At 33.9% G+C, this 26997-nt stretch overlaps 1 protein-coding gene across 1 annotated transcript in view; it reads right to left on the minus strand.

Annotated features, from left to right (window-relative positions):
* Positions 1 to 24298, minus strand: part of LOC109693060 (complement factor H) — an 81660-nt gene extending 57362 nt beyond the window's left edge. Inside the window, 4 exon segments of the mRNA XM_074044801.1 lie at positions 16322 to 16363; positions 16366 to 16497; positions 17350 to 17544; positions 24160 to 24298. Of these exon segments, the coding sequence (XP_073900902.1) occupies positions 16322 to 16363; positions 16366 to 16497; positions 17350 to 17544; positions 24160 to 24217 (427 nt within the window). The 5' untranslated portion in view covers positions 24218 to 24298.
* Between the last annotated feature and the right edge of the window lie 2699 nt (positions 24299 to 26997).

Consider the following 26997-nt stretch of genomic DNA (forward strand, 5'->3'; position numbering starts at 1 on the left):
GAAGAAATAAAAGGAATACAAATAAGAAAGGAAGAAGTCAAACTATCCCTATTTGCAGACAACACGGTCTTACACCTAAGACACTGAGAAAAACTTCACAAAAAACACCTAGACACCATAAACATCTTCAACCAAGCAGCAGGATACAAAATCAATTTACAAAAATCAGTAGCCTATCTATATACCACCAATGAACAGACTGAGAAAGAATATAGGAAAACAATTCCACTTATAATAGCCTCAAAAAAAAAATCAAGTACCTAGAAATAAACTTAGCAAAGGAGATGAAAGACTTCTAAAAGGAAAACTACAAGCCAGTGGAGAAAGAAATTGAAGAAGACTACAGAAAATGGATAGATCTTCCATGTTCTGGATTGGTAGAATCAACATTGTGAAACTGTCCATACTACCAAAAACAATCCACATTTTCAATGTAATTCCCATAAAAATTCCAATGATATTCATCACAGATAATGAAAAATCAATCCTAAAGTTCATTTGGAAACACAAGAGATTGCAAATAGCCAAGGCAATGCTCAGCAAAAAGAGCAATGCTGGAGGTATCACAATACCTGACTTCAAACTATTCTTGAATAGCAATAAAACCAGTATGGTACTGGCACAAAAACAGATATGAAGACCAGTGTAACATAATAGAAAACACAGATAAGAATACACACATCTATGCCCACCTCATTTTTGACAAAGACACCAAAATGTATGATGGAGAAAAGACAGCTTCATCAATTAATGATGTTGGAAAAACTGATTATCTTCATGAAGAAAACTGAAACTAGATCTATGTCTTTAATCCTGTGCAAGTATTAACTCAAAGTGGATTAAGAACTTTAACAAGACCTGAGACTTTAAAGCTAGTGTAGGAAAGAGCAGGGAACACACTGTAAGCAATAGGTATAGTCAAAGACTTCCTCAATAGAACTCAAATGGTCAGCCACTAAGAAAAAGGATTAACAAATAGGACCACATGAAATTAAAAAGCTTCTGTACAACAAATGAAATGGTCTCTAAATTGAAGAGGCTGCCCACAGAATGGGAGAAAATCTTTGCCAGCTATACATCAGACAAGGGATTGATAACCAGAATATACAGGGAGCTCAAAAAACTAAACTCCCAAGAAACCAATGACCCAATGTAGAAATGGGCCAATGAACTGAATAGAGCTTTGTTAAAGGAAGAAGTGCAAATGGTTAAAAAACACATGAAAAAATGTACAACATCCGTGGCCATAAAGGCAATGCAAACCACAACCACATTAAGAGTCTACCTCACTCTTGTTAGAATGGTTGCCATCAAGAACACCATCCCCAACAAATGTTGGAAAGAATGTGGGGGAGCAGGAGTTCTATACACTGCTGGTGGGAATGTAAATTAGTACAACTACTATGAAAAAAAAACAGTATAGAGGCTCCTCAAAAAACTAAAAATAGAACTGCCATTTTATCCAGCAATGCCACTCCTAGGGATATACCTGAAGAAATGTGAGTCAGGTTACAACAAAGGCACCTGCACACCCATGTTTATTGCAGTATTATTCACAATAACTAAGCTGTGGAAGCAGTCAAGATGCCCCACTACCAATGAATGGATTAAGAAAATGTGATATTTATATAGAATGGAATTTTACTCAGTCACAAAGAAGAATGAAATTTTATCATTTGCAGATAAATGGATGGAACTGGAGAACATTATCTTAAGTGAAGTTAGCCAAGCTTAAATCAAAAGCACATGTTTTCTTTCATATATGGAATATAGACCTAATACAAATACAGCAATATTATGAAAAACAAGTCACACTAAGGGGAGGTTACATACAAGAGGGATAGAAAAGAAGGAAACCAAGAAGGTGAATATGGAGGTGAAGATTCTCTATATAAGAATGAATGAATATAGAATTTTTAAACCAGTTGAAACCACCTTAAGAAAGGGACTAAGGGAGAATGTAGAAAAATAGAGGAGATGAACCAGTTGGGGTTATAATACATGTATACATGGAAATCTCACAGGGAAACTCCCTGTTTAGCTATATTTATCTTAAAGAAGTAAAAATATCTTTATTTTCCTTTTTTCTTCTACAAAATTGAAGAACAGAAGGGTCCTGTGGAGGAGGGGGGGTTGGTACAAGTGGTGGGGGGAGGTGGTGGGGAAAGAGTGAGAGAAGCTGAATACAATGAAAAATATGTGTACACATACATGCATATAAATGCAAAAATGACACCTGTTGAAACTCTTCCATGAATGGGAGAGGGGAAGATAAAGGAGAGTGGTGGAGGGAGTCACTTCTAATCTGATATATTTGATACATTTTTAGAACTTTTTAAAACAACACGATGTACCCCTACTCAGCACATCAATTAAAAAACAATTTAAAAGACCCCTGTGCGTACTGACAGAATCACCTAGTATAGCTGTTGTTCAGATACCCTTTGTCCTGTCTCTCAAATTACAGTACTTGATGTTTACACATTATACATACATATTCTTCTCAATCCAGAATACATGGCTTGTATCCTCTGATTTTATTCTACCCATCCTTCAAAATACATTGGACGACAACATTCCTCAAAAACTCTTGTGTGCTTCAGCAGTGGTGCTCTCTACAAATGTTAATTTCTCTTACCAAGCCTCCAAGCACCCACCCTGAAGTATATGTAGAACATTATTTATTTCTATCAACTCTATATTCTGATGGCACCTGTAGTCAAATTGCTTTGATTTTATGAGTATCTGTAAATACAGCCATACAATTAGTATACACAGCCAGGCAAGGTGTTTGCCTGCTTTTAGGGACACTATAATTTGCAGAGGCATGCTTGGGGTTTTGTTTTCTTTCCACCCTCCTTGCTGTAGTATTAGGCATAACATATAAATATTTCACTACTGAAATCATGTAGCATTTTCCATTTATTCAACAGTAACACTCTAGCTGTTTGGCAGAGTGTTGGTAGGTACCCAAATGGAAGTCAGAACACACATACAGGAATTTTAACATTTGGGGAATTTTGGATAGTGTTACACTGAAGCTGTTCCAGGAAACTGGACTGATCCTTGGACTTTTTGCTTGCAGAATAGTCCACATATTATTCTCTAGTTTTCACTTATTTTACTCTGCTTTTTTCCCCATGTTCGAGTTTCTCAATATATATCAGAAACATTGATATAAAGATCTCAAACAGCCCTCTGCCAGTGAGGGACTGTGAAGGTCTGCCCCTCCCTGCAGGCTAACCAGAGTCCAGTGTTTCTAACCGAAACTAAGCAGTGTCATTAGAGAGAAAATGATCTCTCTCTCTAGGTGACTGATCTCCTGGGATTACAAGTCAACATTAAAGGTGGAACAAAATAACATGATTTTGAAGACCCTAGAAATAGTGTTTTACAACTTGTGTTAAGGGTAGATCTTAAATGAAACAATTTTAATTGTTTCTGTTTTCTCTTATGTCAGAACTGAAGAGAAATTGAACAATTCTCTGTTCAATGATGTCCACAATTAGCAAATCAACAAAATAGCAAAATAAACACTGCCTAAAAATTATAGTAAAGTACAGTGGTTGAAATTGCATTTACTCACAGTTTAATCAGTCTCCTATACCTTGGTAAAGGTTCTGTTTACAATTTTTTTCCTATGGTGGTATCATTAAATGAAATGTGTTTAAAATACTGTAAGACTATAATGTTAATGAGGCAACATGATTTCTTTTCACTTTCCATATTTGTTGTAGAAATAGGATATACAGGCGTTTCCCTGGTTTACAAACAAAAATAAGAATAGGCCTATTGTATTAAAAGATATTTCCACGTGTTGAATGATAGATTGAAATGGGAAATCTCTCACTTTAATATATTCAGTGTTTTAGATTAGCCAATCTATGAACATTCTGAAGCTACCAATTCATGTTAGGGGATGTTGTCTGGTCACTGGCATGCAGAAGCTGTGTAGAGTTACACGAGTACACTTTTATTTTTATATTAATTTTCAAATTTTGATTTGGTAGCACTTCACGCTTTTGAATTTAGAGAAAAAAGAAAACATAATTTTAAAGAAATATATCTATTTCCATAATAATTCCAATCTCATATATCTAAAAATGTACCAGCACTGCCTTGTTACTTGGAACCCTGCTGCCGTTAACAATCAGTGTGAGTTTGAATTTCATGCACTATTGGGCTGTTAGTTCAGTAAAGTCCTTTTGGTACATATCAGACTTCAAAGAGAGATGGTCAAAAATGACTAAACAGTGTTAAACCTGTGTTCTCACATTAATAATCTGAATTCATCATTTGTTAATTATTTGAGAAAACAATAGCTCTTGAATTTCCTTATGCCAGTAGCTAAGACTCTTAGGATGGAGTATTCAGAAATGGGTTATTGAGGAGAAATTAAAAAAAAAAACCTCTCTTTGCCTTCCTCCTATTTAGGAGGACATCTGTTTAAAACAGCAAGCTAGTGTAGGCCATCAACCTTTATGTCAATACAACAGCACCAGTTTTATAGTTGTAAATTCTTAACAGTTTTCATATTTTGTATCTATTTTAAAAAGCTAATCAGGAAGAGTTTTGTCAAGTAATACTTCCTAAAATTTGTTTGAGCAAACAAATTATATTTCAAATTCATTTCGTTAAGGTAAGACTTCAAGACATAGTATTTGAGAAAATTGATATATTCTTTTCTTCCCCAAAAGACATGATAAAACCGTAAAAAAATTACAAAAAATTGCCACCATTTATATAGTCTCTGGAAAGTCAAAGACCCTGCTTATGAGTATTTATTCAAAATTCCCCATGAATCTCAGTCAAAAAGAGTGTCTACTTTCACGTACCTCTGTCTCTCAGTCTAATTTCATAGTTCAGGACTTTTCCCCCAGTGGGCATGAAAGTCATGTGAACCTGCAGCTTTGCTCCCTGCTGGAAAGAATGATTTATAGCTTGGAAATTCCACACCTGAGGACACTGTGGTATAGAAAGAGGTTGCAGTGGTATAGTATCTCTAGATAATATAAATACTAGTTTGGGAAATCCTCATAATGGTTTGCCAGGAAGAAAACTAATAGGAAAATTTGGAGAAAAATATCTAGAGAGTGTCTATTAAAATAACGTTTGTCTATAGAGATCCAGAAACTAATGGACGTAGACACCACTGTGCCCAATCAGAGAAATCAGAGAGGAATCTGGGAACTGTTAGTTCTTCATCAAATGTGGGAGAGGCTTTTCAACTCCCTGAACTGCAAAGGCATTTCTCAAACCACAAAAGGTCATATGGCAAAACATAGCACACTTACTGGTTTGAGGTGTTTAAGTACAACCTCTGGCCAATACTGTCAGCTGACAGTAGGGCAACTCCCAGGAAGTCAGACTGTAATGTAAAAATAAGACATGAAAACTGAACAATGGCATCAAAATTTATACACTTTGACAGAAACAAACTCCACTGAATTAGTCTAGACAAGTCAACATATAAATAAGTAAATAAAGCTTGAAGGATCCAGGGTTTTTACAATATAGTACCTAAAATTTTCAGTATCACATACTCAACAACAAATCGTATTTTTTCTCTTATTAATTTAAAAAACAGTGGGTTTAATTGTGATCTTTTCATGCATTCATGTAACATATTTTGATCAGAGTCACCACTCCATTTCCTTCTCTTACTTTCCTTCCCCTGATCTCCCTCTCCTTCCCTAATAGTCCCTCTTCTCCTTTCATGTCACTTTTCTACATTCCAAATATGAGAGAAAGCATGTGATGGTTTTCTGAGTCTGGATTATTTCACTTAACTTGATGATCTCCAGTTCCATCCATTTCTCTACAAATGACAAAATTTCATTCTTCTTTATGGTGTAATTATACTCTGCATATATATTTATATTTATAAATATATTATATAGAGATATTTATATAGACATACATATATACATGTACATATATAGAGATAGATACATACATATAAATAGATGTATACAGATATCATCTATCTATCTTTCATCTGTATATACATATATCCATTCATCTGTTGTTGGGCACATAGTCTGATTCCATACCTTGGCTATTGTGAATAGTGCCAACTGTAACATGGATATACATGTATCTCTATTGTATGTTGACTTTGATGACTTTGGGCACATACTCAAGAGTGGTATGGTTGGATCATAGAGTAGCTTTAGATTTAGCTTTAGAGGAAATTCCATACTGATTTCTACAATAGCTGCTCTAAGCTACATTTTCACCACTAGTGAGTAAGTATTCCTTTTTTTGATTTTTTTCTTGATTCCTCCCCAACATTTATTTTTGTTTTTATAATCATCACTCTGACTGTGGTGAGAAGGAGTGCCAATGTAGTTTTGGCTTTAATTTTTCCAGTGGCTAAGGTCTTGAATTTTTTTTCACATATTTACTGGCCATTTATACTTCTTATTTTGAGAGCTGTTTATTCAGTTCATTTTTGTAGGTTGATTCTATACCCTTACTATGCTGAAAAAAATTTAAATCAAATCTAAGTGTCCTGTGTTCATAAGTCTTTCAAGGATAGGATCATATCAAATGCAAATTAGGATAATTCCTCTTACTTCTTTCTCTTGATTAATGGCTCTGAGTGGACCCTCTTCTCATGTTCTTAATTTCAGAGGAAATAGGAAATATATTTTTTTGCTTCCTATTCATCTTAGACATTTTTTAGCTTAGTGAAAAATGTTGACTCTTAGTTCCCATTTTTTATTTGTTTTTATTTGTTTTTTCTATCAATTTCACATACTGAAATTATTTCAGAGTTCTGTTGGGTATTGGTTGGTCTTGTATAGCCTTTACCATGTTGAGATATGGTCATGCTATTCCTCCTGTTATCTGTGCCTTTATCACGAAGCAATGTTTACTCTTTTCAAAGGCTTTTCTGTATGTGAGATGATTGTGTAATTTTTGACCTTGAGTCTATTTAAGTGCTATATTATATTTATTTTTTTGTGTATGCTGAACCAACATTACATCCCTGGAATGCAAACAACGTGTACAAATTGTATAATCTTTTAAATATGTTGTTCAATTTGTAAGAATTTAATTGAGGATTTTTGCATGTATGTTCATCAAGGAATTTGGTCTATATTTTTCACTCTGTGTGTTTATGTGTGTTCCTTTCTGTTTAGGGTATCAGGTCAATACTGGCTTTGTAAAATGGATTTTGGAGGATTCCTTCTCTTATGTTTCAGAGAATAGTTTGAGGACCGTTTGTGTTATTTCTCCTTTTAAGGTGTGATAAAATTCAGCAGCAAATTGTCTGGTCTAGGTCTTTAAATGTTGTTGGGTAATTATTACTGCTTCAATCTCAATGCTTACTATTGGTCTGCTTAAGAAGTTTATATACTCTTGTTCAATCTTGGTACGTCATATGAGTCTAGAAATTTATCCATATTTTCTGGATTTTTCCAGTTTATTAGAATATAGTCTTTCAATTATACCTGCACCTATCTGTCTGTTTACGTCTAATAGTAGTGATACTGGATGCAACAATCTTGGTGCAATATATTTGTAATTATATCTTCTTGATGGATTATTCCTGCAATTGCTATGGAGTGACCTTCTTTACTCTTCAGACTAATTTTAGCCCATATCTACTTTGACAGATATGAGTATATCTACTCCTGCTTGATTTTGGGTTCCATTTTCATGGTATATTTTTTCCTATCCTTTCATTTCTCATCTATATGTACCTTTTGCCAGTGAGGTGAATTTCTCACAGACAAAAAACAGTTGGATCTTGATTTTTTTTAATCCAACTATTCTTTCTACATCTTTTGAGGTTTTAAACTATTTACGTTTATGATTATTATTGAAAGTTATGTACAAATTCCTATTTTATTTTCTGATTTTTGCATATTCTGTGTGCTTTTTTGCTTTCTATTCATCTTAGATGTTTTTTAGCTTAGTGAAAAATGTTGACTCTTAGTTCCCATTTTTTATTTGTTTTTTCTATCAAGATTTAGTCTTTCTTGAGGTCTTGTGATGGAAATGGATGATATAATGTCTTCATTGTTAGTTTTCCTGAGATCTCCATATTGGCGTGTTCATGACTTGGTACCCACACTTCTTTTTACCAATACAGAAATTCAGTGGATGACCTCAGTCAGTCACATATCTTCAATTATAATCTATATACTGAAGATGCCAAACTTTTATCAGATTCTGTGATTGATCCTCTGCTATTATTTTATATCTCAAAGTAGATATCTATTTAAGGCTGTCAAATGCACATTATCTTTTATAAATTTAATCCTCAGAAATAACAATGTCTTAATGATTAAGATGAAGAACTTCCCTTTGTTCCTTTTTTCCTTCAATCTGGCTGGATCTGTCTTGAAAAAAATATATGTTTCCTGACCCAGTTCACAAAATGAATAAAACATGTATCCATACCATTTTATCTGCATTCAAAAATTAATCCACTTTATTTTTATCAATATATTTTATACTAATTATATCCTGTAACAAAAATTGGGGAATATGATACTTTATCTTTGCATTGAGGTTGTTCAGACCATGTTCCATTTAGACACGTGACCTTTATCTCTCCAAATATTTCTAAAGGTTTGGTGCATTCATAACGTACTCTCTCACCAGGTTGATATTTGTCCATCTGTCTTGATCTTACAGTAGCATTTTTCATTCTGGGTGGATTCACACAAGAATTATCTAAATAGAAAGAAAAAGAATGTAATGCCACCCAGTGTGCATTTTGAGTAGTCGGTCAATGAATAAAATTCCAAATACACTTCAAAGGTCATTGAATATCAGTAGATAATCTATCATGAAGTATGTGACTGCTTTTAATAAATTTCAGTATAATGTTGAGGAATAAGAAATCTCATTCCCACCTTTCATGAGAACACCAACAGACATTTTCTCACTTGGAAGGCAATGAAGATGAAAGTTTCCATGGATATTTCACTTTGAGTTTAGTAGAGTAAATATTACAAATTTTATAAATGTAAGAGAAATGGTGAAATTGCAAAAATGTCAGAATTAAGAGATTATGTGGCATCATTCTTGGTTTGTAATCATCCTGCTTATAAATATTAGGCATATTCTTTACAAAAAATAGAGCTCACAAAACCTTAAAGGTTTTTGTCAACAAAAATTTGTTGTACTAAACAATTGATAGGGATTAAAAATAACTAAAATTAGAAATATTCCCCACCCCAAATAAGAAGGCTAAGCATCATAAAGTAGTGTATTCTCCATAAATTATTTTATATATCCAACATGATTTCCATCAGATTCTAAACAATGGAGCTAGATAAGCTGAACTAAAAAGTATCTTGAAGATAAAATCCTCACTTCCCCCAAAATGAGATGGATTAACAAAATAGATTAGGGTGGAAGGTCCTGATTAGATATTCATACTTTTATAAGTTCATTCTGATTTTTAAAATACCAGTTGAAAAATCATTTACTAAATATTGCAAAGTAGAATGAATGTGGGATAACAGTCATGGTATGTAGACACAAGGTATATGAGAAATATGCAATATTAGATGACAGGTGTGTGGGCTTCCAATACTTTGTAAAAAAAGAAAATAGGATTATTATTGTGTATAAAAATCTAATCAAATGAATTAAACTAAAAAAAGAAAGATGAAATATTATAACTTAGAATTAAAAGTATGGTGTCTATATTCTCAAGGAAATATTACTTTAAAAAGAAAAACATTAATTGCAAAATAATTGATAATATCATAGTAAAAGGAGCAACTTCTGAATGTAACAAATAAAAACAAAGAAAAATGAGTAAAATATAAGCCATGATGTGAAGAACATATTTGAAAAGATGTAATTGAAACACATTAATAATTAGAATTACCATTTGCCACAATAAATACAAAACTTTCAAAAAGATGTAAAGAAGAACATCAAACCACATTTCACAGATCAAAATAACCAACTGCCAATTAACTTATGGCTGTAGGTGCTAAACCTGATTCATAATAAAAGATGCATGTCAACACTGCAGTGCTGTAACATTTTATAGCCATTTATTTTGCAAACATTTAAATGTGACTTCATTAGCAAGTATGGAGAACAGGAATGAGCATTAATGTTTATGGGGAAAGCCACTAGAGAAATCCTTCTAAAGTACAGCATGCACAAAGTCCCAGTTACATGTCACTGAGAAATTCAGAGACAAACAGCACACCTGTAAAAAAATCATGCCATTTCTTGGACATATGAGTGATATTCTTGGCTATCATCCAATTTATTTAAAATTCTATAATCATATATCATCATTTGATTAAACTGTTTCAATGTATATGTTATTAATGACTTAACAAACATACTATTTAATTATACTCTGGAGTAATATCTGCTGATTAATGAATTTATTTTGCTATATACTCATCAAGAAATATGTATATTCACTTATACACACTGGAAAATGATGTAGTTTTATGTACTTTTGGCACAGTTACTGTAGGTCAGTCTATCCGCTTGTCACAGTAGTGTACTTACTGACAGGGATGCATTTAGGAGGGGGGGACCAGCCACTCTCTGCACACACAATTGTGTTCCGCATTTGGAAGACTATAGCCAGGATAGCACTGAACTTTTACAGATTGATCCTATACATATCTTCTTGTTGCAGATGGAGAAATTCCATTTTCTACAAAACTGAAAACACATTGACCTAAAGAACAAGCCAATGATAAATGAAAAAAAAATTGATTTGCCAAAGCAGTAAATTAAAAATGCATCTTTGCAATATTGAAATGGATAGCATAGCATTCAAGAATAATGTGAAATTAAGAAAAACTAAAACTATTAGAAAATGTTTGTTTTAAAAGAATATTTATCTTTAGTTTTATAACTAACACCTGTGTAAATAAGAAATTATTCTCATGAAATATCTTCACTTTTCATGTGATTTTAATGAAGAACTCACTATAAAGAACATAACAGGGAGGTTTTGTCCCCCCAGGTCATCCTTTTGTCACCCTCCCTATTTTTTATACACTGGATCTCACCAGGCTAGCCTCAGACTCATAATCCTCTGCTTCCATGTCCTGAATGCTGGAATTACAGGTGTGCACCACCACAACTGGCCTTTGGCACCATTTTTGTCACTCAAGACTTATTTGTAATCACTTATGTGCTCTTCTCTCTTTCCACCCTTTGAGAGATTGTGAAGACATTTACTTACTGCAGCGTGGCGCTGCTGGCATCCATTCTTCTTTGATGCAATAAACATAATCCCAGATGAGTTTGAAGGAGTCACATACTTGTAATCACAATAATAGCAGTATTGTTTTCCTATACGTGCTGGAAAGTATCATAATACAGATGTCCATGTTTTATTTGTGGAAAATCACAAGGTTTCACTTGCAAGAAAAAAGTGTAAGTAAAACTTTATTTTAGTGAATAACCAGAGATAAATTAGTTCATCAATTAATTATCTTCTAGCATTCACAAATCATACACATAGCATTAAGATTTCCAGCACTATCCCCCCAAATACAGAATTCAGATGACTGAGGTATGTAAGGCAGCCTTAACTAACAAAGCTAAAATTATGACTTGTGGGTCACCAGAGAAGTGAACTATGAATATTGTTGATACCCAAATAGTTAAGATTATGATAAACTTTCTTTTGTTTCTAGTTTTAACTGGAAAATGAGATATTTTAATATGTTGTAAAATATTTTAAGATGAAGTACAATATAATTATAGTTCATGTGTCATTCTTATTTATTAATTTTAACACACATTCAAGTGCTACTTTGTTATATTGAGAGGTATACATACAGTGTTTTTCAAAAAATTTTCCTTTTCATGAGCTTATTTAGAAAGTATTTGTATTTTAAGTATCAGAACAGGACTCATTTTTTCCTTTGAAGTATTATTCTATTTTAGCAATTATGTGACATGTTTAAAAGAATTCCCCTACACAATTGTAGCACACACACATACATATACATTCATGCACAGGAACACACAGTCAGAGTCACACACACAAACATGCATGCACATGCACAAGCACACAGGCACACACATGCACTCATGCACAATTATTTTACAGGATCTTTAAATTTATTTATCAGTTTTCCTTTTTGTTTGATAAAAGAATTTTTCAAAAAGTTCTTCCACACTGGTGATACGAATTATAAATGCTGGTTTCTTCCTAACACTACATGTATTTTGTTAATAAAGCTAAAGAATGACACCTTTCTGGGTACATTCTCTTGGTTTGCAGTCCTTATCCCTATCATTGACAGATCTATTCCCACTTTCAGGAAGTCTCCAGTGCTGAAATTAAAGGACTTATTTAGGGTTTACTTTCTTTCCTTTTAATTAACATTTACATCTTTCCACACCACTTTTTTTGGTGGAACTGAGGTATGAACTCGGAGCTTCATACTTGCAAAGCAGGTGCTCTATTGCTTAAGTATCATCTCCAGTCCATTTTTTTGTCTGGTTATTTTGGAGATGGGTTTTTGTGAGCTATGTGCCCAGTCTGGCCTCAACCATGATTGTCCAGATCTCAGATTCCCAAGTAGCTAGGATTACAAGTTTTAGCCACCAACACCCAACTTCCAAATGACCTCTTTTATTTTTTAAAGATTTAGAATATTTTCTATTTACCCATGGATTTTATGAATTACATTGGGCTTGTCAGTATGTGTGTCATTTAGCAATAACTGTGTCTTGGGCAACTTTGAATCTTGGATTACAGGAAGTGCTTTTTTTTAAAACAAATAAGCTGAAGCACCCATTCAATTATAGAGCAGAGAATTCAAAACTAGTGTCAAATGAAGAATAAGTGTGTTATCCATTTCATTACCATGTTTCATAGAACATCAATGAAATAAATTAATACACTTAGATGTCTCTTCAAAAGTGCAGAATGAAAAATAGTAACAAGTTGGCATTATTACATCAGGCTTGAGCCACTTTGCTCCTCTTCTGTCTTGTGTGGAAACAAGATGGTACCAGGACACAGTCAAGTATTCCACAGAGGGTCTGATCAGCAAAGTTTGGCAGTCTTTAGTACAGCTTGATTCTACTTCTTATTCTCCTACCAATGCAGTTCATGGGCTTATTATTAACTGTGTGGTTCCCATCACAGCACTGACTACACTGATCTTAAAATCCATTAAAATAGTCACTCATTTTTGTCACTGTTTAAATCTGCCTGAACTAAGCAGCTCATTTCTTTGACCCAAGCCTAGCATCTGAGAGCTATCACTACTAAATTCCATCTTATTAGATTCAACCTGGCACACAGGATTCTCTTTGATCTGTCTTAATGTAATTTCTCTTTCATTATCTTTTGTGTCAATCCAATTGTGAATTTATATGTATGTCCCCTGAAACATTAAACAATTTGATGATACAAATAAATAATGAAACAGGCCTGAGAAGAAAGTCCTATATCTGATGTCACATAAGTTTATTTAATGAAATTACAAAAAAATAAGACATACAATTGGTTAATTTTTTATCATGTCCATGAGATCTTCAGAAAGTCCATAGTGAAATTACCTTGTTGAAATCCAGTTATACAGTTGCTCTAGATAAGTACAACTAAAATGGTGGGCATACTATTTTTAAGATATTATGATTCTGAATAATAGAAAATTCAAGTGATTAAGAATTTCAGGGTTCAAGAAGGGGCACTTCATCGTGCTATTTGAGTTCTGTATTAAACTTCTCTGTAACTTGGATGGAGCACTGGAGATGAACACATTCAGGAATGACACCAGTATCCAATAAAGAAAGAAAATCCTAAGAGGAGCCTGTCACTTCAACCAGAAGGCCAGGACACAGCAATCTAGCAAAAAAAAAAAAAAACCTTTCGGCAACAAGATACGACCTAATCTAGAAAAGACATCAAGGGGCATCAAAGTCCAGCCTCTATAATCTCTGATATCAGAGGCAACCCATACATTGGGGTGGCAGAAACTCTCTCCAGTTTTCTATCTCATAACCAGAGGCAAGTGGGAAACCTAGACTTAACCAACATCATGGTAATGGAGACGTGCTACATAGGAATTTTAAATAAAATGTGCATGTCAAAATACAACACCCAAAAGGTCTATAATAAAATTGGATCATTCATCAAGTTAAGGATCAGAATTATCTCAAAATAGAAAAGATAAAAATGTGCACTGACATGAAAAAATATGTCCTGATTGAAAATATTTAAGAAAAGTATATAGAACTGAAAATACAATAGAAATTCTAAAACATTATCCTCAGTGATGGAAATAAAAGAATGGAGATAAGATAGGGAGGAATGTGGTTCCAGGCCAGCTGGCAAAAGAGTTCATGAGACCCTATCTTCAAAATAACTAGAGCTGTGACTAAGTAAGTGCGGCTCTAGTAGTAGAGAACCTAATTTGTAAGCATGAAGCTCTTACTTCAAACTCCAGTGCTCCCCAAAAAATTTTTGGAAAGAAGAGTTGGGTTTTTCTTTGAAAAGATAAAGAATATAACAAAGTTGCTAGAATAACCAAAGAAAATGAGAGATGACCCAAATAAAATCAGAGATTAAAAAAACACATTAAAACTGATAGCATACAAATACAAAAGTTTATTTGGAACTATTATCATCAACTATATACTGACAAATTGGAAAACATATAAGAAATGAATAAATTTCTGGACACATATACCTACCAAAATTGAATGGAAAGGGCATAAAGAAATAGATAATATCAAACAATGAGACTGAATGAGTAACAAAAGTATTTGCCAAAGAAAATACCTGGACCAGATAACTTCATTACTTAATTCCACCAAACATTTGAGGAAGAACTAGCAGCATTTCTTTCCAAGGTGTTTTGAAGGTTGAAAGTGAGGGGAGCCTTCAATGAAGCCAGCATTATCATGATACCAAAAAGATACAGCAGAAAAAAAATCTTTAGGGCAATATCACCAATGAATATAGTAGCAAAAATTGTCAGCAAAATACTCACAAATCAAATCCAGTAGCACATTAAAAAGATCATTTCCTATGATGCAAGAATGTCCACCGTACCAACATCAATAAACATAACACATCACATAAACAGAATGAGGGAGAACATGATATGACCAATTCAGTAGATGCACAAAAAACATTTGACATTATTTAGCATCATAAAAACCCAGAACACACAAGGCATAAAAGGATCATACCTCAACATGATAAAGTTACATGTGGCAAGATCACAGCCAGCATCATACTGAAAGCTGAAAACATTTCTTCTAAGATCTGAAACAAGGAAAAGATGTCCATTCTCATTGCTTTTATTCAATGTAGTACTGGAAGTTTCAGACAGAGGATTAGGTAAGAAAAAGATATAAAAGTCATGCAAATAGGAAGGGAGAAAGTCAAATTACCCTTGCTTGGAGAGGATCTAATTCTACATATATTGAAACTAAAGACTCTACTGAAAGAGTATTAGAACTGATAAATGAATTCAGTAAAGTGGCAAGATACAAAACCAACACATAAATACTGGTATCATTTTATACACCAAGAGTGAACTTGCTGAGAAAACAATCAGGAAGGCATTCCTTCACAATAGCTACCAAAATATTCAGGAATTAATCTAACCAAGGAAGTAAATGATGTCTATGATGAAAATTACAAAAACCTGATGAAAGAAATTCGAGAAGACACACACACTAAAATGGATATATCTCCCATGTTCAGCAATTGGAAGAATGTCTAGTGTAATGTGTTCGTGGTACCCAAACTGATTCAGAGACTTACTGACATTCCCCTGTAACACAATGGCATTCTTCAAAAACTAGATAAACAATCCTAAAACTTATATGGAACCACAATAAACAGCCAAGAAGTCTTGAATTAAAGGAACAAAGCTGAAAAATGTCAGAATACTTTATTTTACCAAGTGCTACCAAGTCATAATAACCAACCAGCATGGGATAGACTAGATATTCTGGTAATAAACCCACATATCCATAGTTAACTGAAAATATAAAAACTGTCAGGATTTTAAAAGAATTGGACTTTTTCACTTTAATATTTTAATGATCATTTATTGCCAAGAAATGTGGTAATGTAGACAATAAATGGATTTGACTTAAACATGAGGGGCAGGCCTCAAAATACAATCTCATATATTACTTCCATGTAGAACATGCATCTGATTTACGTAGATAGGTAAACTATGTCACTTGTACATTTTTTTTTAGGAAGTAAAAATCAAATGTCCAATGGCGGGAGCAAGTGGCAAAACCAGTACTTAACACTGACCATAGAATTCTTTTTTAAAAAACCTAGATCATAGCAGGATGTAGAGGACAGTACTTTACTCACTGGTGGAAATGCACACGGGGGGAGTGGACCATCCCCTTCTGCACATGAGATGGTTTTCTCATTGTTTTGAAGGCTGTAGCCATGAATGCAAAGAATTTGTACAGTGTCTCCTTCCTGGTGTGTTTGTCCTGAAGATACAGAATGACCATTTTCTATGAAAGGAAAGAAACACATCCATAAAAGAAAAATATGATTAGTGTGCTATATCAATGTCATGTAAAAAGTATAATTGCATTTTAAAACATTTTAAAAACTAGCAAATTTTCAAAACTGAGATCAAATATAAAAAAGTTTGGAAGAATTTAGGTCATGCTGCTATATGTGATTTATTCTTATATTAGAATGGAGATTAGTATTTCATGCTGCCATTGTATGGTTTTTATTATATAAAATATTTATAAATTCTTTGAAGTACAAAACTGTCTTAAATACCAATTTTTCTCTGATTTCTCATAAATATTTCTAACGGGAGGAGATAACTGTCACTGTCTATTTCATTCGCTAATCTTTTCTTTACTCACACTGCTTCTCTCTTTTTGATACACCTGTCATCACCTGGATCTGCTCCATAAATTCACTGAAGTACTGATACAGATAACAACTTTAAGGATGAAAGAAGTGACTTATGGAAAATATAAAAGTGAAAACCTTCTCATGCAATAGTTGGGGGGATGGTTAATTCAAAAGAAAATGCATATACAAAGAGACTTTTGCTTCAAATGAAAAACCTGGTGGCTACAAAATGAAAATTTGGAAAGAAGTGTTAGTCATTAAATATATTCTTCATCACTTTTTAAAATAAATATTGTTCAGTATGCAGAGCTCTTCCAGACAGTATTGCAAGTTGAAATATTTATTCTATTTTCCACTGATTTTCAGAAAAGACATTTGATAAAAACAACTGCTAGCTCTCACATTGCTGGCTCTTTTAGTTCCTGCGCCCTTGGCTGTGGAGAACCCGTGCTCCCCACTTATAATTCCCTTTTCACTGAATCAATGTTCCTCTATGAATTGGGGCATGTACTCACTGAGACACTTTGATGTTGGAGACCATCTTTCTTATGTGCATATTATTTGAATCCAAAAGGATTTCGATGGAGATACAAAATTATATTCACAGGAGTAGTAGAAAAATTTCCCAGTAGAAACTGGGAAAGATGGCTTATATTTCTTCTCATCATACAGAATTCCATGGTTTATTTGTGGAAGATCACAAAGTCCCACTGGGAAAAGTAAAACAAATCAGAAGAAGTAAATGGTAGTCTGCATTAGTGAATCCGTAAATCATAATCACCTTATTGATGATTTTTTCCTTTCATTTATTAATGCCTCTAGTGTGCCTTCATGTACCTAACAGAAATGTATGAAAATGTCCAAATGCAGCCTATTATTCATACTAATAATATACACTAAAAAGAGTATATTTCTATTTGAGGAAAAATTTTTCAATGAATATATAAAACATGACTTTTTTTGCAGGCAGTGCCTTCAAGAAGAAACCCCACACAGCAATTTAAGAAAAACAAGTCAAGATGGAAGAGGCATATGTAGTATGTGTTGGTGAGATGATAGGGTTGTAGTTAGCTTTTAATATGCTTCCTTTGTTCTTTCAACTGACAACCAGAGACATAGCTACCATTTTTTTTTGCTCTATTTTTTTGCAATTCTTTAGAGATGTGGGGTTGGTAGTAAGGTTCCTTAATGTCACCAATTTTTTTCTGGTTACACATTTAATGCAATTTCATCTAAAATACTTTAGAATACAAGAATCACTAAGAACAGCCCATCAAGATAAAACTGCAGCTAAAGTCTGATGAACTTTTATTTATGAATACATTTTCTCTAGAATAATGTGAACAGATGGATATGTATGTGTGATATACATGCTTTGTGGTGAAAGCTCTGTCAGGGCAATTTACAAAATGTATAAAACCATTATACCTTTGAACTCATTTTGTATGTATCTTTGTATATGTCATTAGACTTTGCTTTTTAGAACAGTTAATTACAGATAAGTTGAGTGGAAAGTAATTACATTTCCCATTCCCCAGTCCCAATGCAAAGCTTTCCCATCATCAATGTCATTATCATTAAAAGTTTATGGTGTAACTAGATAATAATATGGGTTTGGTGCACTATATTTTCAACAATGGTTTTTCTTTTGAAGCTCAAGATATTGCCTTCATATATTACTATTGCCTAAGAAATGGTTTTATTTCTCTTTTTCTTTGGAAAACATTTTGTAGAAATTCAGCTTACAAATCTGGGAAGTCATTCTTTTTCACTATTTACAGGTAATGTCCAATGTTGCACAATATTTGAAGCTATTAATTCCTGTGGTATTTAACCTTGTGAAATCTGCAGTTGTTTATCTAGCAGTTTAAATTTGACATTAGATAGTTTTTGAGAAGCTCTTCAGGTCTAGACCTCAGTGCGTACTGTTACCTATCACAGCTGTTGTTCAGATACCCTTTGGCCTGTCTCTCAAATTACAGTACTTAATTTTTATGCATTATGCATACATATTCTTCTCAATCCAGAATAATGTGACTTCTATCCTCCAATTTTATTCTACTCCTCGTTCAAGATGCATTTCATAAAATTCATCCAATATTCTTGTGTGCTTCACCAGTGGTGCTAGCTACAAATGTTAACTTCTCTGATAGAACTCCAAGCATCCACTCCAAAGTGTAGAACATTATTTATTTCTATCAACTCTGTATTCTGATGGCACCTTATGAATATATTTCTTATGGGACACACACACACACACAGTTAGGTAATGTATTTACCGGTTTTTAGGACCCTATAATTTCCAGTGAGGTATGCTTGGGGTTTTCATTTTCTTTCCAGCCTCCTTGCTTCAGGATGAACCATAATAAATAACTATTCTCCTACTTAAGCCCTGAAGATTTTCGTATACATAAAAAAATATTACTTTACTATGTTTCTTCCACTGTTTGACAGAGTGTCAATAGGCACTCAACAGAGGTCAGTACACAATTACAGGACATTTAACACTTGAGCCACCCTCTGGATAGAGCTTCACTGCAGCTTCTTTAGGAAGGTGAAGGTTGGACTTCTTTTAGTTCGGATAAAAGTCCACAAATTATTCTATAGTTTTTATTATTTTTCTCTGTTTAGAAATACCTCTTTAATACTATCTCTAACAAATGTTTGAGTTTCTTAATACATGTTAGAAACATTGATTTACATATCTCAAATCCCGCTCTGCCAGTGAGGGTCTTGTCCTCCCTGCAGGCTAACCAGAGTCCTCAGTGTTTCTAATTGAAGCTAAGCAGTGTCTGTCATTGGAGGGAAAATGGTTCTCTCACTAGATGACTGATCTCCTGGGATTACAAGTCAACCTTAAAGGGGAACAAAATAAAATGAGTTTGAAATCCCTAGAAATAATGTTTTACAACTTGTGTTAGGGTGGATCTTAAATAAAAGAATTTTTATTGTTTCTTCTCTTGTGTCAAAACTGAAGAGAAAATGAACAAATAAAACTTCAGTGATGTCCACAATTAGCAATGTAACAAAATAACAAAATAAATCTTCCTTGAAAATCATGAAAGCACAGTGATTGAAATTTCATTTATACAGTTTTGTCAGCCTCCTATACCTTGACAAATGTTCTGTTTGCAATTTTTTCATATGGTGGCTTTATAAAATAAAGTAAGTGTTTTAAACACTGTAAGGCTGTTTCTGATTTTAGTGATGAGGCAAAATGATTTCTTTTCACTTTCCATATTGGTTATAGAAAGAATGATATATTGGCATTTCACTGGTTACATGCAAAAATAATTCTGTGTGCTGAATGATAATTAGACTGAAATGTGAAATCTCTCATTTTATTACATTTAATGATTTACATTAACCAATCTATGAAATTCTGAAGGTATCTACACGTTTTAGGTGATATTTGTCTGGTCCATGGCATGCAGAATTTATGTAGAGTTACACTAGCAGTTTACATTGTCACATTCATTATGTATATAAATATATATATGTATTACACTTATTTTTAAAATTTAAATTTAGTAACTCTTCACACTTTGGAATTTAGAGAAAGAAGAAAGCATAATTTATTTTCAATTTATCTTTTTCCGTTAAATAGATAGATACTGTGATTCTTCATTGAAATTGTTCTTAATTTTTTGATTGAAAAATATGCATACAAAGCAAGACTCAACAAATTTAAGAAAATATAAATAACCCCCTGCATTCTATCTGATCATAATGCAATAAAACTAGAACTCAACAACAAAGACAACAGCAGAAAACACTGAAATAATTGGAGGCTGAATAATACTTTACTCAGTCAGTGGGTAATAGTGGAAATAGAGGAAATCAAAAGATTCCTGGAAGCTAACGAAAATGAAAACACAACCTACCAGAACATATCAGACACAGCAAAGGCACTCCTAAGATGAATGGTGATAATCATGAGTGCATGAGATAGAAAGATCTCAAATAAATGACCTAATGCTACATCTCAAACTCCTAGAAGAACAAAAGCAAGCAAAACTCAAAACAAGCTGAAGGAGAGAAATAATAAAAATAAGGGTTGAAATTAATGAAATGGAGAACAAAATAACCATATAAACAATTGATGAAACAAAAAGCTGTTTCTTTGAAAAAATAAACAAGATTGACAAGACCCTGGCAAATCTGACTAAAATGAGGAGGGAAAAGACTCACATTAATGAAATCAGAAATGATTTCTAACAACAAACACCATGAAAATCCAGGGCTCATCAGAGACTTCTTAGAGAAACTATATTCCAATAAATTGGAAAATATTGAAGAAATGGACAAATTTCTAGATACTTATGACCATCCCAAACTGAACCAAGAAGTTATTAACCACCTAAACAGATCTATAACACATAATAAAATTGAAGCAGAAATAGTCTTCCAAAACAGAAAAGTGCAGAAACTGATGGATTATCAGTTGAATTCTAACACACCTTCAAAGAAGAACTAATACCAACACTCCTCAAACTTTTCCATGATATAGAAAGGGAAGGAACACTGCCTAATTCACTCTAGGAAGCCAGTATTACACTCATCCCAAAACTGACAAAGACACCTCCAAAAAGGAGAACTACAGGTCAACCTCCATAATGAACATTTATGTAAAAATTCTCAATAAAATAATGGCAAACTGAGTCCAAAAATATATTGGAAAGATCATTTACCATGACCAAGTCAGCTTCATTCCAGGGATGCAGGAATGGTTCAACATATGCAAATCAATAAATGTAATACAGCACATTAATAGAAGCAAAGACAAAAACCATTTGATCATCTCAATATGTGCAGAAAAAGTCTTTGATAAGATTCAACACCACTTCATGATAAAATCCCTAAGAAAACTAGGAATAAAAGGAATGTCCCTCAACATAATAAAGGCTATATATGACAAACCTATAGCCAATATCATACTTTATAGGGGAAAAACTGAAACCATTCCCCCTAAACTTAGGAATGAGACCAGGGTCCCCACTACTATTAAATATAGTCCTAGAATTCCTAGCCAGAGCCATTAGGCAAGAAGAAGAAATAAAAGGAATACAAATAGGTAAAAAAAACTGTCAAAATATCCTTATTTGCAGATGACATGATACTATAACTCAAAGACCCAAAAAACTTCACCCCAAAACTTCTAGACACCGTTAGCAGTTTCAGCAATGTAATAGGATACAAAATCAACTACAAAAATCAGCAGCCTTTCTACACACCAAAAATGGACGAATTGAGAAAGAACATAGGAAACAATACCATTTACAATAGCCTCAAAAAAAATCAAATACCTAGGAGTAACTTGATGAAGGATGTAAATGACCTATACAAGGAAAACTACAATCCACTGAAGAAAGAGATCAAGGAAGACTATAGAAGATAAAAGATCCCCCATGCTCATGAATTGGCAGAATCAATACAGCAAAAATGGTTACACTACCAAAAGCAATCTATATGTTCAATGCAATTCTTATTAAAATCCCAATGACATTGATCACAGAGATCAAAAAGTCTACCCTAAAGTTCACTTGGAAACATAAGAGACTGCAAATAGCCAAACAATACACTGCAAAAAGAGCAATGCTGGTGGTATCAAAATACCTGACTTCAAACTATACTACAAAGTCATAGCAATAAAAACAGCATGGTACTGGCACAAAACAGATATGAAGACCAGTGGAACAGAACAGAGGACCCATATTTGAATCTACACAGTTATACCCACTTTATTTTTAACAAAGGTGTCAAAAACATACAATGGAGAAAAGAGCCTCTTTAACAAATGTTACTGGGAAAAGTGGCTATTTGCCTTCAGAAAACTAAAATTAGATACATGCCTGTCGCCCTGTACTAATATCAACTCAAACTGGATTAAAGATCTGAATATCAGGTCTGAAATCCTGCAGTTAGTACAGGAAAGATCAGGGAATACCCTGGAAATAATAGGTACAGGCAACAACTTCCTCAGTAGAAGCAGCAGCCCAGTAATGAGGAGAAAATGTGGAAAAATGGGACTACATGAAATTAAAAAGCTTGTGCACAACAAAATAAATGGTCTCTAGATTGAAGAGACCATCCACAGAGTGGGAGAAAATATTTGCTAGCTATACATCAGACAAAGGACTGATAACCCGAATATACAGGGAACTCAAAAAACTGAACTCCCCCAAAGTCAATGAACCAATAAAGAAGTGGGTAACTGAACTAAACAGAACTTATTCTAAGGAAGAAATCCAAATGGCCAAAAAACACATGAAAAACTGCTCACCATCCCTAGCCATAAAGGAAATGTAAATCAAAACTACATTAAGTTTCCACCTCACCCCAGTTAGAATGGCTACCATCAAGAACACAAACAATAGCAAATGTTGGCAAGGATGGGGTGCTCGAAGGAATGTAAGCTAGTATGACCACTTTGGAAAACAATATGGAGGCTCCTTAAAAAACTAAACATAGATCTGCCATATGATACAGCAATACCACTCCTAGGGATATACCCAAAGGAATGTGACTCAGGTTATTTTAAAAGCATCTGCAAGCCCATGTTTATTGCAGCACTATTCACAATAGCCAAGCTATGGAAACAGCCAGGATGCCCCACAACTGAATGGATCAAGAAAATGGTATTTACACAATGGAATTTTACTCAGTCACAAAGAAGAATGAAACTTTGTTATTTGCAAGTAAATGGATGGAACTGGAGAACATCATCTTAAGCTAAGTTAGCCTAGCCATGCTCAGAAGGCCAAAAATTCTGTTCTCCCTCATATGCAGATTATAGATAAAAAAAAATTGCAGTAATATTATTGGACATGGGCCACACACTAAGGGAAGAACACACACAGGAGGAATAGGGAAAGGTAGGAAACCCAAAACTTGAAAGTGGCTGATGTGCTCCTTGATGAGCAGATAAAGTAATCTTAAACTGGCAGAGGCCAATAATGGGAAGGGGACAAGGAAGTCGTGAAGGGGTCTGGTAGAGATGAATCAATGTGGGTTTCAATACACAAGTGCATGGAAGCAACACTAAGAATCTCTCTGTATAGCTATCTTTATCCCAAACTAGCAAAAATGCTGTGTCTTTCTTATTGTCTGCTATGTTTTCTCTTCAGCAAAATCAGAGAACAAGAGGACAGAACAGGTTCTGCCCAGAAAGGCGGGGAGAGCTGGGAGCTGGCACAATGTACACTCATGTAAATAAATGTAAAAATGAAAAACAATGAAATAAAAAGAGAAAAAAATATGCTTATATACAACTAATGAGCACATTTGAGTGAAAAAATAAATATTCAAATCTGTTGTCAACTTACCTTCTCCTCTAACAGTAGAAACCCATAACATTAGAATGACATTGATGGAGAGGAACATGCTGGTTGATTCCTATCTTGTATATCTAAAAATTCATCAGCACCATCTCGTTACTTGGAACCCTGCTGTCATTGACCGTAATGAATGTGACTGAATTTCAGTGCACTGCTGGGATGTTAGTTTAGTGAAGTTTGTTGGGTAAATATCAAAGTTCAAAGAAGGATGAGCTTAGTAGCTAAACATTATTACTCTGAATTCATCATTTGATAATTATTTGAGAAAAATAATAGCTATTGAATTTCCTTATGCTAGTATCTGAGACTCTGAGTATGAAGCATTCAGAAACCAGCAACCATCGAGGACAAATTTTTTAAAAATCTCTTTTTGCCTTCTTCCTATGTAGGAGGGCAGCTGTTTCAAAAAGCAAGCAAGCGTAGGCCATCAACCCTCATGCAATTACAACAGCTCCACTTTTATACTGGCAAGTTTCTTTTAAAAACTGGCACTAATGGTTGGGTTCCTTCTTAGTAGTTTTCATATTTTACATACAGCTTAAAAAGCTAATCAAGGAGTGTTTTGACAAATAATGCTTCCTAAAATGTTTGAACAAACCAATTATATTTCAAATTCATTTCGTTAATTCCAGAGAGGCTCTTTGAAGAAATTGATCGATACTCTTTCCTGCCAAAAAGGCATAAAACTAGATAAAATTACAAAAAAAAAATCTAATCATTTATAGAGTCTCTGGAAAGTTGTCAAAGACCCTGCTGATGAGAAGTGTTTAATAAAAAGTCTTTACATATCTCAGACAAAAGAGTGACTACTATCATGTATCCCTGTTTCTTAGCCTAATTTCATGGTTCAGGATTTGTCCCCTGGGTGGGGAGGGTCATGCAGTCATGTGAACATATAGCTCTGCTCCCTAAGGGAAAGAATGACTTTACAGCTTAGAAATTCCATACCCAAGGCATTGTGGTGTGCAAAGCGGTTGCAGTGGTTTAGTATCTCTAGATACAAATACTAGTTGAGGAAATCAACAAAATGGCAAGCCAAGAGCTACTGGCTTCTGGGCTCCGCTGTGCTTCTCTAGCTGTAGCCTTTCCTTTCTCTCTAATAAATCCTACTTTATATAAAAAAATGGCAATTCAAGGATAAAATTAATAGGGAAGGTGGGGAAGGAGAGGCAGAAATGGTCCCACTGAGATAACCTTTGACTATAGATATTCAAAAACCAATGGTCATACACATGGCTGTGCCCAATCAGAGAAGCCAGAAAGGACCATGGGAACGGTCAGTTCTTCATTAAAGGTGAAACAAACCCATAATTGCCTGAATTTTGAATGCATTTCCCAAATTCCCAAAGGGTCAAGTAGTAAAGCACAGCACACTTACTGGCTTAAGGTGTTTTTAATTTTTTTTCATTTATTCTTCTTGGTGGGGGTACATTGTGGCATTTACAAAAGTTCTTGTGTTATATCAAATACATCATACTTGAAATCGCCCCCCCTAACCATTCTTCTTTATCCCTGGATAGAGGGATAGTTTCAACTTGTATCATTTTTTCAATTTACATACAGTATTTGTACTATATTCACCCTCCTTCACCTTTTTCCCACCTCTGTCATCCCACTGTTACCAAACCCCCAGGCAGGACCTGTTCTGTTCTCCTGTTCTCTGATTTTTGTACAAGAAAAAAAGAAAATGAAAAAAATCACATTTTTGCTTGTTTAAGATAGCTACACAGGGAGTTTCCTTGTGGCACTTCCTTGCATATATGTGTCATAGCCCAATTTGGCTCATCTCCTCCGTTTTTCTTCTTTCTACCTTAGTTCCTTGGTACAAGTGCACTTGGACTTATTATATCATCTTGATGGATCATTCCAGCAATTGCTATGGGGTGACCTTCTTCTTCTCTTCTGTCTAATTTTGTCAGATATGAGTATAGCTACTCCTGCTTGATATTTGGTTCCATTTTCATGGTATATCTTTCTCATCCTTTCACTTTTCAGCAGTATGGGTTTTAGCCACTGAAGTGAGTTTCTTACAGACAAAAAAAAAAAAAACAAACAAACAAACAAACCAAAAACCCAGTTGGATCTTGTATTTTAATCCAACCAGCCTATTGACATCTTTTGAGTTTCTAAATGATTTACATTTAGGATGATTATTGAAAGTTATGTACAAATTTCTTTTTCATTTTCTGCTTGTTTTAAATATTCTGCATTCTGTTTTGCTCCCTATTCATGTTGGAAGTTTTTTTAATTCAGTGAAAAATGTTGTTTCTTAGTTCCCATTTGTTCATTTGTTTTTCTACCAGGATTTATTTTTTCTGGAGGTCTCATGATTGTGTATAGTTTTCTTCTCTTTCTTGCTTAGAATTCTTTCAAGTATCTTCTGCTGTGCAGGCTTAGTCTCCTTAAATTGCTTTAGCTTATGCTTATCTTGGAAGGTCTTTAGTTCTTCTTTTATTTTAGAGGTGACCTTTGCTGGATGTAGTAATTTTGGTTTCCATTTATTTTCATTCAGGGCTTGAAATACATCAGTCTAAGCTCTCCTTGTCTTTAAGGTTTCTGCTGAGAAGTCTGTTATTTTACTGATGGTTTTACCTTTGTACATAGTTGGCACTTCTTTCAGCTCTCATTGTTCCCACATTTTTCAGTACTCTTGGCATTTAGCTATGATTAGATGGTAAATATAATTAGAAGTTCTTTTCTGGTTACATTTATTTGGGGTGAAATATCTCCTATATCTGAACATCTATATCTTTTGATTCCCTTTTTTACACTAAAGATTTATAAGTTTGATCTCTTGTGTCCGAGAAGTCTTGGATGTTATGGTCT

Source organism: Castor canadensis, chromosome 11 (assembly GCF_047511655.1).
Source record: "Castor canadensis chromosome 11, mCasCan1.hap1v2, whole genome shotgun sequence".
Classification (NCBI taxonomy): Eukaryota; Metazoa; Chordata; class Mammalia; order Rodentia; family Castoridae; genus Castor; species Castor canadensis.